We start from the raw sequence: 18,338 nt of genomic DNA, 5'->3' as shown, positions 1-18,338 counted from the left end.
TAATGAGCGATAAATGAACTTGTGTTCATCACTCGGATGGCACGGTGGAGGCGTGGGCTGGGCAATGGGCAGCAGCCCTTTGTTTGTGGATGGCTTTATGCGTAAAGATTCACTTAACTTGAGGAACCGTCAGATACAACAAGATCCTTTTGTTTGTGTTTTACGAAGCACTGAAGGAGACTGAAGTGGATGAAAGAGCTGCTTGTTTAAACGCGTGTTTGGAGCAGACAGGATCTGGCTCACTTAACCGATGTAGAACTGGAAGTGTGTCCGGTTGGCTTCCTGGCTGTCTGCCTGCAACAACTCTGCCGCCGTCCACGGAGCCAACAGCGAACAAACAAATGATGATTTCATCAGAACAGATTGATTTATTTCTATATGTTTTAAATATATTTAGGCATTTTTGACAGGAAGATGCCGTTACCCTGTAGTAGTGGAGGAAGCTGATCAGGAGACTGATTATTCCTGCATGAGCTTGAAACTTTCCTATTAGTTCTTCTGCCATTAGACACAGAACTAAGCAAATTAAGTAAATATTGTATAGGGTGAAGTCATCCAGTGGAGATATAAGATGTACCTGGTGAAGATGTGTGGCCGATTTTGATAGCTTTAAAGCGTTTATTGAGGCAAGTTGTAGCCATTGTTTGCCACTATAACCAGATAATTGATTGGGTTTAACTGGTTGCTGACTAAAGTTATTTACATTTCTATAAAATATCTTTTTTTTTTTTTGCTGTCAGCCAGATTTCAAATCAAAAGATATTGATTTAGGCATTTAGTTTGCAAATTGGCAACATAAGGCAAAAATTGGGCATAAGATTGAGCACTAGATGGTGTTGAAGGACCTCCGATGTGATCCTTGGAATGTATCGAACATGAATCAACAGGTATAAGTCGATAGTTTACTAGGCATAATTGTTGGGAATCAGTCATTTCAGAATTTAAGGGCATATACAGACACCGTTCTTTTTGAATATGAACGTTGAAAATTTTATGATGATGATGATAATTGACGACACAACACACCTTCAATCAATTAAAAAAAATGGTCTGAAAGTCCATTGGCAAGTTGCCCCTCTGCCACAACGTTTTGTAGCAAGCTTCTAGAATAGTCCGCAATTGTCCATTATGACTGAGCTCAGGGTTTTGTAAAGGTCGATCATTAGCTTTAAAGCCATCGATTGTCATGCACCGACGGAGTCCATGGCGAAGTGAAACCTGTTTCACTGTGGACAGCGGCACTGGCATCCCAGCGGTTTCTAGTTTATGGACAGCTTAAAACCCGTGTTTGAACATTTAAATAAGGAAAACTTGCTATTAGAATGCCCTGAGAACTTATGCATTATGATGGTTCAAATGCATTTTCTACAAGTTATTCAAGGGAAGCCGCACTGAGTAATAACTCACCAACACTATATTATGCAAAATCAAAGGAACCTTTGAACGTTTACTGATTATTCTCACCAGATGTCCCACACAGCATCTTCTCTGAAAAGTTTCTCTGTCTTTCACCTAAACTTGACCCTCACCGGTTCTGGTAATTACTATTTCTTAATTACGTTTTGAGCCAAGGAATTTGATATCTTAAAATTTCCACGGTTCCTTTTCATCATCAGCATGTGGTATTTAGTGTTCGTAGCGGTAAGTCTGTCCAGGAGCTCATGGCTGGGAACCACTGAGACAAGGTATGAGGAGTTCTTAAGGTGATTGCTAACAACGATCTAATTGAGATATAAGACCTTGCTAGAAGTCTTTAGACGTTATAATTAACAATCTTCAAACTATTACTGAGAACTAAGTACCTATCCTCATACCATGGTCATATTGTACAGAAGTGATAAACTGATGTTTAAAATAAGTGGATAAAAACATTTAGATACTGGGTTCAGCTGATATCTGACATGCACATTTTTCACTATCCATCCATCCATCCATCCATCCATCCATCCATCCATCCATCCATCCATCCATCCATCCATCCATCCATCCATCCATCGTCTACACCCGTTTATCCATGCAGCGGAGCTGGTGCCTATCTCCAGCAGTCGTTGGGTGAAAGGCGGGATCCACCATGGACAGGGCGCCAGTCCACTTCAGGGCAACACAGCCGGAGTACATCATTGTATTTTATTGTTATTTCACATGACAGACCGGGAGAAGGGGCTGCACACATGTAAAGTGGAAGGAAAAATGTAAACGGTTTTGACATATTTATATATTTTACAAATAAAATGAAAATCTGCAAAATATGGCATGTCCTTTTTTTCCAGCCCTTTTCACTCAATTACCCCCAAATTCAATTAGTCGGCAAGAGTTGCCTTTGGATGTCACCAAATGAATTAAAAAGAGTCAACTTGTGATTCATTATAGTTTTGGTATAAACCCAGCTGTTCTGTGAGGCCCTTAGAGGTTTGCTGCAGATCGTCAGTGCACAAACGGGGTCATGAAGACTCACAGAGCTCTCTTCAGTCCATCACCAAAAATGGAGGGAGTTTGGCACAAAGAAACAACAAACAGGCCTGTGGTAATAATGGAGGAGCTCCAGAGATCCACAGCTCACTGGGAATAATGTGTCAACAGGGCAAATTGTAGTCAAGCACTCCACGAATCTGGCCTTTGCGGAGGAGAGCTAAGAAGAAAACCATTGCTGGACTGTTGAAGCCAATGCCATTAGATTCCGGTTTGCCACATGCTATGCAGAGGACACATGTGGAACTAGGGTCTCTGGTCAGATTGAAAATGCTATGGGAGGCTGGAAAGCTAACACTGCACATCACCCCTCATGTGCAATGTTAAAGTCACACCTTTATGGCTAATTCTGGCATGTTCTGTAATGTGCATTGTCCCTTTCGCCATTGCCCTGAACACAACATGTGCAATGTTAAATAAAGGTACATCTAAAAAAAAAATTTAATAGTGTGAAAAAGTTAAATTTTTTTGTCACTCATTTCAGAAAGTGATATTTTTTTTACATATACTCATAACACATCAATGGAAATAGTTAATGCAAAGGGAGGCCCAGCATAGACCTATGTGTGGCAAGACTTCAATATTTATGTTCACTGATAATTTCCATCCAATCTGACAGAGCTTGAGTTACTTTACTAAGAAGTAATGGAATACATTTTGTTTTCTACATGTGCAGAGCTGGTAGAGACATACTCCAAGAGGTTTGCAGCAGCAAATGCAGCTAATTTTGGTTCTACAAGTATTGATTCTAGACAGCCAAATAAAAGAAATGCAAAGCACATTTTTCATATTTATTGTCGAAAAGTTTCTACATCATTTTCCTTCCGCTTCACATCACAATTATACATTACTTTATTGTCAGCCTATCACATAATATCACTTGAAAATAAACCCAAGTTTTTGGCTGTAAGGTGACAAAATGTTTAAAAAATGAAAACGGTACTTATACTTTTGTCAGTATAGCAGTGGTAGGTACATGGAAATAATAAAACATGTGTTTACACTTTTTCCGTGACCAACTGCCATGTGTTAATGCTGTGTAGAGGGCCGTCTCACCATCACTTAGCCCTGACCCTAGCTCGCTACCTGCAGTCAGCCAGCTGCTCACTGTCAGACAGGAAAATCTGAGCCACACTTCACTTTCCAGTCACTTTCTTAAAACTCATCAGATCTGGGTGGCTTGAGGGTATCTAACTTAAAATTAACTCCCGCTGCTTGTCTTATTTAATGGCTAATTAATTCAGGCCTCCCACGGTTTTCACATATTGAAACACTTCGCGTTGTCTTACCGCCTGAGCGGCGCCGCATCTGCTAACTCGGATGTTTCCTTTTGTTGTTGAGATGTCTCTACAAAGATCTCTTGTAGGAAAGCACTTTGATGAGTCCAGATGAGTAGGAGTCTGAACACGCGGTGCGGACATGCAGCAGATGTGCAGCTAAGTGCAATCAGTGGAACAAAAGACTACATTCTCTGATTAAGTCCAACTGTAGGAACCAGGGTAGGTACCATATTACTGGTTGTGCACTACTCCTGTAGGTCTTGAACAAATGCTTCCGTATGACAGTATGAAAGACAAAGGTACATTAAGAATTTTAAGACTGGAAACTCCGTTGTATGTCAAAGTAAAGCCTGACGATGAACATGTATGAACAGCGACAGATTGTCCTCTTATATGGGAGTGCTGCCATCTTTAATACATTAATGCCTTTTCTGATGTGACCTTTTAAGACGTCGTCAGTCAAAAAGGTCCATGTAACAGAGCTAATGTGTCCATAGTCATTTTCCAACAGTAGCGTTCACACCGAATCTGCAGCTACAGTAAGGCGGTGTTCGGCCCTGGTCTCAGCTTGTGGCTCAGGTGGTCTGCTCCCCCCCTTCCTAGTGATGGGGATCACCTCCCAGGTCTGGGGGCTGGATGCCCCTCTGGGTATCGGTACCTGGACCTGGGAGTATAGGATGTGTGTGGTACGGGTGAGTGCGTGTACTGTGTTTTTTCTTGTGTGTGGTCATGAGCCTTTGCATGTGGGGGCATTAGGGTGGTAATGCGTGAATGTGATTGCGTGCCTGAGTTTATGTGCTTGTCTTTGTGTCAGGTTGGGTTGTGGGTTGCGCTCTCTCCTGGGACATCTCGGGTCTCCTCTAGGTGTGGAGGCCATCCACCCTGTCAGGCTCCCTGCCAGTGGTTGCTGCCTTGACCCGCTGGTGCGTTGGTGGTTCTTTGTGTCCAGGGCTGGGTGCTTCGGTGTGTGCTCACTCACTCCTGGCGGCTGGTTCGCTGGGCCTGAGCTCCTGGCTCTGTAGGGCTCTGTCGGGGGGCGGTGTGCCCTTGGGCCTTGGTTCTCAGGATCCATGGCTGGATCTGCTGCGGCGTAGCTGGCTGTCAGCAGAGCCTGTGGGCTCGTCACTGCAGCCTCCAAGGGCTTCTACACTGTGGCTGCTGGGGGGATTCCTGAGGCTCTCCTCTGGAATGGGGGATGCAGCTATCCATGTGTTGGTCCTTTTTGGGCTCCTGTTTTCTGGGGGGCTCTTTCAGACATCTGGGGTTCTGGTTTCCACGGTGTCTGCCTTGTCGCTCTGGGTGGTGAGTCTTTGGCTCCTCACAACCATTACTGAGCATTTTTCTCATGGATAAACCTTACATATACAAGCACACTCTCACAAACACCTACAGGTGCTTGGATCCAGGTGCTTACAGATTCACTTCTATACAGATAAACCCTATAATTAGCTTTGGCTGTCACTATATACGTCTTGTATTAAGTGATACTACATATTTTTCAGTGATGTTATCAAGGCACTGGTTGTTTTTATACTTTTTTTTCAATTGGTTTTGTTCTTTCTATATCTCAGGTGGTAGGAGCAGACTCCGAGGATGTTATCTTGTACTCTCTTTTTTTCCCCTTTCTGTTTCTATGTCCATTGAATTTGAAATAATACCAACATAATATCCAATCAAGTTTTTTTTGTATGGGTATCAAGCAGAGGACTATAGTGAAAGCAGTAATGCTCCACTTGTGAAAGTAAATCTGTTGGGCTGTCTTTGGCACTAAGAAAGCAATTCTCAGTGCGACACAGCCAGACATGACATGTAAAAAAAAAAAATTTGTTGCACAGACATTATAAGAAGGTTTTGACTGCTGTAAAGGCCAAAAAATGCCAAACTATTGTTGATCTTTTGTAAAGATGTTAATAAAGACAAGCAACCTAATTTTTCCTGCTTTTATTATCTTTTGTGTGTTATCTGTTAGTTATCAAAAACTAACTTGTTGCAGGAATGATAAAAACATTTAAATGTTATCTTTTTAAAGCAACCCAATTGTTAGTTAATGGTTTCACGTGTTAAAGGCATACTATGCAACATTTTTCAGTTAATTAATGTGTTCCATACCGTTTTGGATGATTAAATGAGTCATTTCAGGTCGAACAAAGGTTTTCTCGGCCGCCCTGGGGGTCTGTGGGGGAAATACCACACTTGCAATTGCAGGAGCCCTCGGCCCGCACACACAGAAGTCTCGCTTTATGGTGAGAACTCCATGTGTTTTTGCCCTGCCATTCACTATATGCACGCGCGAAAGCAACAACAAAGAACCGCGTGTTAACGTCAAATAAACATGCAAGCATATCGAGTTTTATTATTATTATTATTATTATTATTATTTTTTATTTTTTTTTTATTATTTTTTTTTTATGTTGGCGAGACGCCACCGCGGCGAGGCGGCGGCGGCCGCGGCGGCCGCGGCTTGGCGAGGCGGTGGCAGTATCGTCTCGCCAACATAAAAAAAAAAATAAAAAAAATAAAAATAAAAAAAAAATAAAAATAATAATAATAATAATAATAAAACTGGCGAGGCGGTAATTGGATCACAGTGAAGCCGGATGTGATTCATTCTCAGAGCCAAAGACAAACTGAGATGTAAACTGAAAGCAGCATGAGTAGCTTCCTCCTGGCTCACAGTCGTCAGCCACTAAACATACTTTTTGCAACGTTCTCCTCTGCACCTCTCTTTCGAGTGGTTTGTGTTTGATGCAGAGATCAATGTGCTTGAACAACTTACCTCGATGGATTTTTGAGCTTACTAGCCGTGCCAATTACCTCAATCATATTTACCCAAAATAAATCACAGATGACTGTGTTCTGGTGGTGGCCCAGATACCACCAGTAGGGTCTGTACAGCATAACCATGAGAACCATGGCTCATGGATCAATGGTGATGGTGTCCTGGGAGTCACACAGTGTCATGTTAGACTCTCACAGCAGCTAGCTCATTTACTCTGGGGTTCTGTTTAAACCTTCTGCGCTCTATGCCGTGCCAACAAGATAGTAAAGATGTCCCATTCCCCTCCAGATCTGTCTAGGACCCTGGATCTGACACTGCCATAATGCTGTCAGCGTCAAACACACTCACCTTCACGCTTAGCTCCGCAGCCTGGGAAACGCTTTAAATATACATGTTGTGGTGTCAGTGGAGTTTTCAGCGGCTGCTGATCTTCTTGCAAGGTTGTTGTTTTTTTTTTTTTTTGTCTCTCACCTTCACATTTGTCACCAAAAACACTGTTGCCGTCTTCACTGGGAGGCTTTTGAGCTGCATTTCCAACTGAGACGCAGCATCAGCTGCTCCAGCGGGAGCTCCAATTTGCAAACGGCAGACGACCTTCGAGACGACGCTAACTGTCGGCACATTTCGGTCAGAGGGGTCGTTGAGAAGGATGCGGCAGCAGGTGAAAATGAGAGGCTTATTGTGATGCTGCTGCAAAGTTAGTCTCTCCCACAGGGGTTTGGGCTGCTGTTGTGGTGCAAAATATCTAGCTACCAGAAAATATGCTTATTATAAATAAACTGAGCAAAATGCGGTCTACTACAGTTTATCTTCTTGTAATGTCTTGCTGCCTAGAAGAGTGAAAGGTACATTTCACCACAAATGAACAGCTAGTTTACTGAAACCTAGACACCATTTACTGTTCCAACTGATCAGTGATGCTGAAAATAGACCAACACTGGCGTTAGAAACACACACAAAAAAAGCTTTATGCTTCTGTAGTGGCCTCAATTTTAGTCCAGTTGAAAACGTATGGAGTTACTGTGGATACTTTGAACAAGAAAACCGAGCAATGATAATTTCTACCAAGACAAGATTTGGACATTGTGTCTTTTTTGTGTCTTATGTCTCTTTTGTTTGCCACATCCTGCTTTGATAAATTTGGACAGCTGCTTTAAGTTCTGGTGTTCTTCAAGTCTCCATATTTTACACTACGCTCGCTTTCTTTTAGACCAAATCTTCAAAAAAATCCAACCACCCACTTCCCGTGCCTGCTTATACAATACAATATTCCATTTCATTGCCATGCAGATGAGCCAGATCTATTTGCCCTTTAAGGCAGATAACCCCAGACAAGTGACTTTGATTCTGATCTGCATTAAAGAGGTGAAATAATGCAAGCTAATACGTTTCTACAGCTGGGCAGCATTTAAATAGTCCCTTTTTGGAACAAAATGAGTCATCTCGGTAGTGAGCTGGGAAAAGACATATTTGAATTCACAAATATCCACTGCAGAGGAAATATTTGAACATATGGTAATCCGGATGTTCGGGAACCCAAAGCAAATTAGAGAGACGCTGATCAACAGTAAAAATATCAATCTTTATTCTTTGAGATAGCATATCAAAGATAAAACCTTAATCTGAAATAGCATGACAAATTACACAAGAACTATACAACAGTAAACAAAGAGTAATTCAGTTACTTTTCCTTAAGATACAATAGTTCTGCTTGCATTTAGTATGGAAAATCGTTCTGCTCAGCCTTACAAAGTGGGCCGAGAATGGCAGGTGAATTTGGCCCAGAAACCCTCCCTTCAAATAAAAGTCGTCAAAAACATTACATTTTAGCTGCTGTTGGAATACGTTTGCATCAAATTATTGCCGTGTGTTACTTAAAAATTTTATAGGCACAGTTATTCCCTCACAGATGAAAACAGAAAATCGGAATGAAAATACCATGATTTATTAGGATCGCTTCTGCTTAATTAATAGATTTCATAAAGGAGACAGTGCAGTCTTACAAATATGATAAACATGCTATAGAAAAAAAACAACACAATGACAACAACGGTTTAAACCTACAGTTCTCAAATACTATTCAGGGCCTGCTACGGACTTCAGGAAGCCAACAGGGGGAGTTAAAGTTGAATTATATGCATTACATTAAAACAACACATAAATAGCTACTCTTAAATCAGCTCTATACGGTATATGTGCTTCTCTTTAGAACAAAAAAAAACAAAAAACAAAGACTTGTTTGGTTTACAGTCAGAAGAACGGACAAAACGGCCGCATTGGACAAACGGCTGCACCTCATTTTATACAATTAATATTAGAACATTAACATAAGCCATGAAAATACAACAGCAAACAAGCAATGGAGAATGTAGCACGGCTGAGTTACACAACACGGCTGGAGTCGCTTAGACGGAGACGGCAGGGTTTGGCAGGGAGGGGACTTAGAACGTCCTGACGCTACAGAACCGCGCTGGCGTCGCGTCTCGGATTTTGCTTCCCAGCGCGGAGGCGTCGGCTACGTCTTCACCCACGACAACGTGAACCTAACCTAAGCTAGTCCTAACTAACCTCAGTCACCGTACGTTACCAGACACCACAGCACAAAAACAGACCAGCCAAGGGGCACGGAAATATCTCTAGTTCGGAGCGCGGCCAGAACCGCCCCGCGTTGTACTTCGTATTAAAAACGACGCCGTTTCAGCCTCTCTGATGGCTTCCTGTCAGGATTTAGCTGAGGTCATCTGCACCCTGAACAACCAACCCCCCCTACCCAGCTGCCCCATGGATCCAAAGCTCAGGACTGAAACGCCGATACAACTAGTTTGGACGGTTTGTGATCGAGCAACTTGCTGTGCGTCGCAGCAAGGATTGACTCTCAGAACGGTGACGACAGAGGAACGAAAGCAAGAGAAGGAGAAATGCAAGAGAAACTTAAGAACTATTTTACGTATCTGGCCCACGGGTGTGATAAGAACCCATCCGTGTGCATGTCTGTTCTGAATAGATTTGGCCTCGTTCATGTAAACAGAGCTAGTCTGAGTGTGTGTGTTTTGTGCCTGATGTCATGGAGCGCCGCGGCGGTGGACCTCTACATCTCGTGGGACAGGGCTTCGTGCGGAGCGGCCACCCCGTTGCTCTGCGGGGCGTCCAGCTGCTCCTCCGGCTGACCGTTGGCCTTGGGCTGGACGGCCGTGTGCTCGGGCGGCTGAGCGATGACGTGGCCGTTGGATTCGTTTAGCCGACGGACGCGATACGTCTCGTAGTGGATGCTCCCTGTGATGTCCTTGATGTTCTGCATGTGAGTCCTGCGGACAGGTAGACACGATGTTAGTAAGGGGAGGTGCCAGCTTTCTTTTCTTCTGTTCTCCAGCTACAGTTCTGGCGTTTTTACAAACTCATCGTTGGTATGGAGGGCATTTTGGGCTTTAATACCTTTGAACTGTTCATTTCTGTTCATCAGCTAGTAGAACAGCAACACTTTTAATAAAGGTACTTTAAAGGAATAATTAATGCAAGTTTGTATTTATTGGGATTTTTTTTCTCAAATCCCTGCAGGGTCAAAACTATACATATAGGCTCAAATATATACAAACAGCTCCTGTGAAGTTTTGGATTAAGTTGCAGAAAAACTACACTATTTGTAGCCATTAGTACAGTCATGGCATAATTCTGGATGGATGTTTGTTATAGGAGTCGTTGCAGGCCGACCTTAGGCTTCTGAAACGGACCCGAGCTCAACCTTATCGAAAATGTATGAGCTATGCCTTACGCTACTAGCTTTTCTTGGAAAAAGAAAGCATGTGGTCCAGGTGCAATTTTCAGAGGGAACTATACCACAGTCACAGTGTATGCATACATTTGAGCCTGTACGTTTTGATGAACTGTGAATTTTGTCTGTGAGGATTCAATGAAATAAAATCAAAGACGAATTTTTATGCACAAATTTGTAACTAAAAATGTGTTTGAGTTGATTGTTGCATCATTCTCCCACCTGGGAAAGGAACAACTGTAATGCATCATTAAAAGCCCAGAATTAATGGCATTTATTATCACTGAATGTTGATCATGAGTGCACAGGGCAGCAACTCAAGATAACAGAATCATGAACAAACCCTGAGATGTAGCACGATACTAGCACTAAAAGCCATTGGGGGGAAAAATAAATCTAATTTTGATTGACTTTGGTTGGGAAGTGAACCTTTATCGATTTGGCAGAGCTTACAATTAATTTAGCCCGGCTACATAGTATGTTTCTGACCGGCCAGGAGAACTCAAGTTGATGTAATGGATGTAAAACATCCTCTAGTCATGAACACATGCATAGCTGAGATGGATTCCCACCTGATGAGCAGATCTCGCAGGTAGGCGAACTCGCAGTGTGCAATGTTCTCAACTGCAAATAGAAATAAAAACAATTGTCAATTGTGAATAAAAACAATTGTCAAGCTTGAAAAAAAAAACTCAAAACACCACAAGATGGCAGTGTCGGTCCCCCAGCTGACAGGCAACAGAATTCCCGGCTCTCCTCCACACTGGAGAACTTTAAAATGAGGCGTTTGAGCAAACTCTCAATGACAAGTCACTAGTGCCTCCGGTAGGGCTAACACATGTTTGAATTAGAGATTGTGTCAGAGGTGGAAAATGAAATAAAAAAAAAAAAAAAGGAGGACACCGTTTATGGAAGGCTTTGAAATACAGAGCAGGAAATTAAATTTGCTTTCAAAGGAGGAGAAGGGAGGAACGGCTCGGCCTGAGAGCGCTGATTACAGGCATCAGGGGGAATGTGCTCGGCTAATCGAGCTGGACGGCTGCAATCTGCGCTGCACTGGCTCTGCTTTAATCTTCCACATCTAAACTTCAATAAAATAAACAGTTTCCCCCCCCCTTTTGAATGATATATTAATACCCGACTACTGATGTCTTATCCTGAGCTTCGCTTATCGGATCTCGCTGAAGTGTCCGGCAGCTTCAACTCTCCCTCCACCTCTCAACTTTCTGCTTGTGCTTCATCTGCCTCACTTTACAGCCTCCTTGAAGTGTTAAGAGATCCTAAAATTTAATTAAGTTGTCAAAAATGCTGTGTGGTTTAATATAACTGACTTTAAAGGTGTTGTGGATTGGGGCTATATAATTAAACTGAACTGAATGGAATAGTCTATTATGATTTTTTTCCCTTTTTTTAACAGGGGATCCATTTTATAAGACTTAAGTTACAGTTCATATACACTACAGTGAAAATAATTAGCACGATTTTTCATTATTATTCATAGAAGAGCCAATTAACCCAAGCATCATTTACCTAGGCTGAAGTCATTCTGTCAGGGACACAGCCCATCCTCTGACGTTGTACCACAGGTTTAGTTTGGTCTTTTTTGTGCAGCTATCTGCTCTGTTTCAGTGCCTATTTTACAAAGCAAAGGGTACTTATAATTTTACACGTCTCAGGCCAGCATCTGAGAGCTATTCTTTTCTTTTTGGGTTTTTGTGAACAGCACTGATGGCTGATAATCAGACACTATGTTTCTGGGAACAAAGTCATTAAGAAACATTACAGAAATTGGGCAAACTTCCTCCAAAACACAAGAAAAGGGCTTTTTAAAAAAAAAAAAAATAAGTGGACAAATGTCAGCGCAGGACACACTCGCAACCAACTCCTTTGACACTGTTGGACAAAAGATAATAACCACATACCAAATCACAGGCGCGCTAGCGTAACTCCCTTTTGTTCGCATCATCTTAAAAGGAGAAAAATAAAATCAAGGGAAGTCTCTCCCATCTTCCCCCGTATATTTTTATAAACAGATCTCTGGCATCTGTTCAACAAATACCTAGACCATGCTGCCTCCTGTCAGAACTATAACATGTTATTTTCCACACGTTTAAAATGATTGAACTATGTTGTTTTTTTTTGCAGAGCTGCTTCAGCATCTTAGAGAGGGCTGTGTTATTTATTATAGTAAAATAGCTGGGGTCATGTGGGAAGTGGCGACCCCAGGTATAAGTGGGGTAAACTGGCCTACTCAGACAAAAAAAAAAAAAAAAAGTTAATTCTTCCTCTAACATTTTTCTGTCAGTTTGATTTTGTTACGCCCCGACAGCTTTAGGCATGGTGGGTCTGATTGCCCGGCGGTGTCAGGTAAAACATGTTTTCCTAAAAGGCAGATTAAACCGACAGCGTTAGCATGCCCATCCTGACCCAGAGCCACAGCCGCATACAAGCTTTCACGCGTATTACCTTCTATGGTGCCCCATTTTGTTTTCCTTCCCAGAAGCCTCTTCCCGTTCACCTGGTACTCCTGGTCACTGCCCACCACAGCGAAGGGGATCATCTCCTGATTGATGCCAGAACAAACTCTGATTACATTTTTTTTTTTAAGGACTTTAGACAGCCAACCAGAGAACCTCCCATTCATCATGAAGCAATGAGGGGCTACTCTCTAGACAGGCTTCACTCATCTGAATGCAAACTCACCCTGATTTTGTCGTTGATCATCCTGTCCTCTGAGTCTTCGTCAAACTCCTTCTGCGGGTAGACATCGATCCCATTGGCTCGCAGTTCTTCCCTGATCTGGCACATCAGCCAGGCGCGGTAAGAAGAAAAAAGACCAAGTTAGATTTGCAACACCTTCACGACATATGTCGGAGACTGATTACATCTGCTATTAAATATTAGCTAGCTGAGATTTCAACCACAGATGAGCTCTTTTCACACACAGGAAAGATATCCATGAACTTCTCTGAAAGAGAGCACACACATGGGTGGCAGATAGGCAAATGTGACCCACGTGTACAAACCAGGAGATGTTGGCGCACTTTATAGCAACATCTACAGTCATTATAGAAGGAAATTACATCCCTTTTCACTGTTGGGAAATGATGTAAAAAAAAAAAAAAAAAAAAAAAACATTAATTGGTCTTAGTCTGTTCCGAAAGGATTCAAATCTGACCTAAACTATACCACAACACATATCAGATTTCCCAACCGCCGTTATTCATCCAGCAAAGAAGAAGCTGAAATGGAAAGTCCATGCGTGGAGGAGTCCGGGTCCATTCTCCTTCACAACATTGCTTCGGTTCATTGAGGTTTGCAGACATTCCTTTCTGCACAGCTCTCAAAAGGTCCCACCACAGCACTTCTGGACTTAGACCCGTCCGTTGCAGTATCCTGATTCTTTTCCGACATTCTGTGGTAAATCTGCTGCTTTGTTTGGGGTCACTTTCCTGACGCTGAGCTCGTTTGGACCAGGCTTCAGCTTTCAGGCAGATGGCCTAAACATTTGACTTCAGAGTCACTTTAGTGTACAGGAGTTCATGGTCGACTTCAAACCATGCTGCTACATTATATTGGGAAAGAAGGTTTCTGCAGGAAACTGTTCAAATGACACACACTTGTTCAGCCTTTTCTAAATGTTTTGAAATTAACTTTAATGTCCCACATACCAACTGAAACCTGCAGAGTCAGAGACGTAGCCCTTTGATTTTATTTATTTATTTCTCTCTCAAACTAAAATTATTATGCTTAAATTGTCTGCAGCAAAGCACCAAAACTCCTGGACAACTTTAGATTGAAATTATTTTAGATATTGGTAATGATCAGGTTAAATGTATTAAATCCTGATAGATCAAATCTCAGAATTGAGAGATGTACGTTGTTGATGAAAGGGCCACATTTTCCCTCATGTCTTCATCATAGCTGAAGTTCAGACATGAAAACAGAAAAAGGAGGTATTCTATCTATGATAAAACAAGGCATTTTTTTATTCTTTGGAAGTATCTTCCTGCTAAATTGTAGAGTGTAATCAGACAAATGAAGCCATGTCTGCTTTTGGTTTTAAGAGTTCAGACATTCAGCACACATATAGGTGGAAGGGTTGATTTAGAGAACATATGTAGTCCTATTTCATGATGGCTTGCAAAAAGAAAAAACTGAGGGGGGAAAAGGAGTTTGGCATTAAAGGCTCTTAGTTACTAATCTTCAGGGTCAAAATGAGCCTCTGCAGCCAAGCAAAACCGTCCGGCTTTGACGTCTATCAGGATGCGGGCCTCCCACATGAGTTGGGCCCACAGGACTGACCTACTGCCATCGGGGGGGATAAATGGGGGCCGAAGTGCCTGCTGTGCTGGGGCCACCTCTCTATAATAAGAAGCCTGCATTGTCAAAGAAAGGAAAGATGACGAGAAAAAGATAGCAGGTGAATGACGGGGTGCTTCCTGCACAAAAATGCTTCTCCAACAAAAGCTCGCAGAAGCAGAGATTATAAGATCAAAGCATATCTGACTCAAGTTGTTTGAAATAAGAATTTGAGTTCAATTGGAGGGCCAAGATGAGAGAGTGAGAGCTGCGAGGCTATCAAAGAGAGAAGTCCCGCTGTACGCCTGATGAGAATGACAAGTGCAAACAAATTTATTGAAACCCCCAGTAAAGAAGTGTAAAAGGCCTTCAAATGGATTCCTAGTTACAAGATGCTGTATACAGTGACTGATCGGTCCTTGGTGTGTACTGTTGTGTTTAGGGCATAAATCTGCCCACTAGATGTTGCGCTCTATCTGTATTTAAGCACGTTACACTGGGGTGAAACGGCATGAAGGAGTAACCACATCCATGGGGGAATTTCAAACCCTTCTCACCGTCTGTTTGAAGCTTTCCCTCTCCTCCAGGGTGAGCGTGTCGGCCTTGGCGATGACGGGGACGATGTTGACCACTTTGCTGAGACGCCGCATGAACTCCACATCCAGAGGTCTGAGACTGCAGGATCAGAGAGAGACATGAATGCAAACAATTCCCCGTTTCCTTCTGCGGTACAAAGCAAAACTGTTCAGCTGCTGCCGCCAGTGAAACCATTCATTTTGAAGGAATTTGATGTAATGAAACGAAGGGACCACAAGGGGGCAGTGATCGTCTTTCCTAAAACAATCTGTTCTTCCAGCTGGAAGGGGAACCCAGGGCTGTCAGGACTATCAGAGTAAAGGGGGCTGAATATTCAGCGTTGACCTATGAACAGCTTTGTGTTGGTCTACTACATAAAATCCTATTACAAAACAGTGAAGTTTGAGATTGCGAATTGACTAAAGGTGAAAAGCTTTAAGAACTCTACATCCTTTGGCAAGGCACTTTCAATAGGGCATGTCATGCTCTTGGGCTCGTTGGATTATCCAGGGTTTTATAATTATTTTTATTTCAGCTCAGTCTTGCCTGCAGCTGATCCCTCACACAGGCTGCCTTCACGCAGGCCGCCCTGCCCTTCAATTAGCCTCGGCCGAGCCGAGCCAGCCTGGCTCAGGCTCCCAGGGGCGGATTGTAGGGCAGGCCCGAGTCGTTCTCCACACAGAGCGACGGGCATATCAGCCCGGAGACAGGACGAGACGCTGGTGAGCATGTGTTCCACAAAGCGTGGAGAGCAGAGGAGAGAAACAGAGCAGCACAAAGTTAAAGAGGGATGAGTGACGCAGAGCATCAAAAGCCCCGCGGATAGAGAGATACAAAAAGGAAGACAAACGGATGAAACATCTAAAGCTAAAGAGGAGGATAGGAGGATGTAGGTGGTGAGAAATAACATGTTCCATTCAGGGCTTTTTTTTATCCAAATATTGTATAATGACAGGTGAAAATGAGTAGAAAAACACAAATGTACAAGCCCAACTCTGCTGGATAATCAGCCTGACTGAGCATTAACGTATCTGTTCAAGTGCACACGTGTTCGTTAGCATATGCATGGGAAAGTAATGTAAGAAACAATGCACATGTGCAGGCAGGAACATATTTACACGCGTACTCTTGTGTGCATGTAATAATCCTATGGCTACAGAGATAAAAGAAGCGGTAGACAAGCTGATAAAAGCTCAGTGATCAAATGAAGTGGAGAGAAAACAACCTGAAAGTGAACCTCAGCTCCTTTACGGTAACTGATCAGAACGCAGTTGTGAGATGACAGGAATCAGAGCGCTAACGCAGGAATTGAGGTAAAAGCTGCGCTGCTCGGAGGCGGGCATTGAGAGGCCTTTACTGAAAATAGTTTCTGATGCCAGCCTGTTGTATTTCTGCTTCGTTGACCGCCTATCTTTCATCTGAAACCTTTAAATGAAATTTTGCAGCAAACAACCTATCTGTAAGTCGACAAATGGCAAATCTGAAGAAACGTAACGCACTGAGCACACTGCTAATTTTAAGGGGAAGGGCTTTTAAAAAAGCTAATTTTAGTTTATTTTCCCGTTTTTCAAAACCTCCCAGAATCTCTTGGACCGTGTCTGTGTCTGCAATTTAAGACATGCATTTTTAATGGATCGGCCGCACGGCGTGCTGCCCTGTGCTTGATATACTGATGCCATGATATGTAAATGTAAGACAGGGATCAGGTTCACTACTGAAATGATTCAGATCTAAGGACTTTTCCAAACATCGTTTTTCCAAATCTTCAGTTTAGAACCTGCTGCACAGCTATTTCATCAGTTACATAAATCGTCCGTATTCAACTCCCGCTCAACAGGAACTAAACTTATTTCCTGCTCTATATTTCCCCTTTTCTTTTGCCCCATTTCTCAATGTTTCTGCAGATTGAAACAACACGCATTTGTTGTATGCCTTCAACACAGCATCATAACGTCACATCCAGCTCAACATCTGGGAGGGCTTAGAAAAAAAAGGCAAACGTAAACTTGTCAAAGTCCTACATAAAAATGGGAAATTTTTATCAAATTGTATATATAAAAAACAAGTAATGTCTTTGTATTTATAAGTATTTCAAAAAAATCTTTTTATGCACATTGTGTGCATAAATTTCCTAATTTGAGGCTTTTGTCCTGTTCTTTTTCCATGGTGGAATGATGATACAACATAAAAATTCTTAGAATTTTAAAAGCCACAATTTGTTGCACATGTTGAATTTTATTATGTCATTTTTAAAAATTATTATTATTATTCTACCCAGTCACAGGCGTTACTGTTGTGAGGCGAGGAGCCGGTAGCCCAGCTAACGCGGTTAGCATTATTTAGAGGTTGTGAGCTGCCCACCGTGATCCTCGCATACATTCAGGGCATTCTTTTTTGACAAAAATGTAAGATTGAAACGCATAACTGGTCTGGTGCGTAGATTTTGGTGGTAAAGAGAGGGACGTGGCTTGCCACACATCTTGTTATGGTCTACAGAAAGTGCTTAGCAGCCCACCCAGCGGTGAAATTTTACCTATTGCTACTTTAAAGTCACTTTTTTTTTTTTTAAAGTCACTTTTTGTATTATCATTGCCATCTGGGGAAGAAGCAGCTGAAACATCAGAATTAAAATAAAAATCCTGCTTATGATAAGTAAACTTCTGACTTGTGTGTTTACATAATCTTTTTTATTTTTATTTCTTCTGGGTTGGGAGATTTTTGTTGGATATCTTCACCAAAACTTTTCAATTGAAACCATTTTTGCGAAAAAAAAATAATAAAAAAATAAAAGCTCTTAGCTAAAGAGAATATAGTTCCATATTGTCATAATAAACTGGAATGCAATCTATAGTCACCATGACCAGTGAATGAGGACTCTTAGGACACACACATAATACATGTGCTGGCATGACCGTGGTCCAGATGAGTCCACCACCTAATCCCCTCTTACCAAACACACACAGCCTGTGAAGCAGCAGCTGTGGCATCAGGACGTACTGTTGAGGGGTTCTGTCAAGCATACATACATGTCGTCCCCACAGCTGCACAAAGAGTCTGCTTTGTAAGTGGACGACTGTGGAGCTCTTAGCGCACAAGGGGAAGCGGCACTGGACGGCTCCCGACATATAGTCAGGGAGCGAAGAGGTTAGTGCGCAACAATACG

The 18,338-nt window shown here is 42.3% G+C and overlaps 1 protein-coding gene across 8 annotated transcripts in view; it reads right to left on the bottom strand.

Moving 5' to 3' along the window:
• Positions 1 to 9,276: 9,276 nt before the first annotated feature.
• Positions 9,277 to 18,338, bottom strand: part of sept9b (septin 9b) — a 113,412-nt gene continuing 104,350 nt past the window's right edge. For 3 of the 8 annotated variants that reach the window (XM_036136793.1, XM_036136794.1, XM_036136792.1), the window contains exons 7-11: positions 15,157 to 15,274; positions 13,001 to 13,096; positions 12,764 to 12,860; positions 10,870 to 10,921; positions 9,277 to 9,833 (exon numbers count right to left, since the gene is read on the bottom strand). In XM_036136793.1, coding sequence (XP_035992686.1) covers positions 9,617 to 9,833; positions 10,870 to 10,921; positions 12,764 to 12,860; positions 13,001 to 13,096; positions 15,157 to 15,274 — 580 coding nt within the window. In that variant the 3' untranslated portion in view covers positions 9,277 to 9,616. The remainder of the gene's footprint in view (positions 9,834 to 10,869; positions 10,922 to 12,763; positions 12,861 to 13,000; positions 13,097 to 15,156; positions 15,275 to 18,338) is intronic. The other 5 variants (XM_036136798.1, XM_036136799.1, XM_036136800.1 and 2 more) reach the window with 2 other exon arrangements.

The sequence above is a fragment of the Fundulus heteroclitus genome, chromosome 5 (genome assembly GCF_011125445.2).
Source record: "Fundulus heteroclitus isolate FHET01 chromosome 5, MU-UCD_Fhet_4.1, whole genome shotgun sequence".
In the NCBI taxonomy this organism is placed as follows: domain Eukaryota; kingdom Metazoa; phylum Chordata; class Actinopteri; order Cyprinodontiformes; family Fundulidae; genus Fundulus; species Fundulus heteroclitus.
The sequence above is the reverse complement of the archived record's forward strand: the minus strand, read 5'-3'. Positions and strand labels throughout refer to the sequence as shown.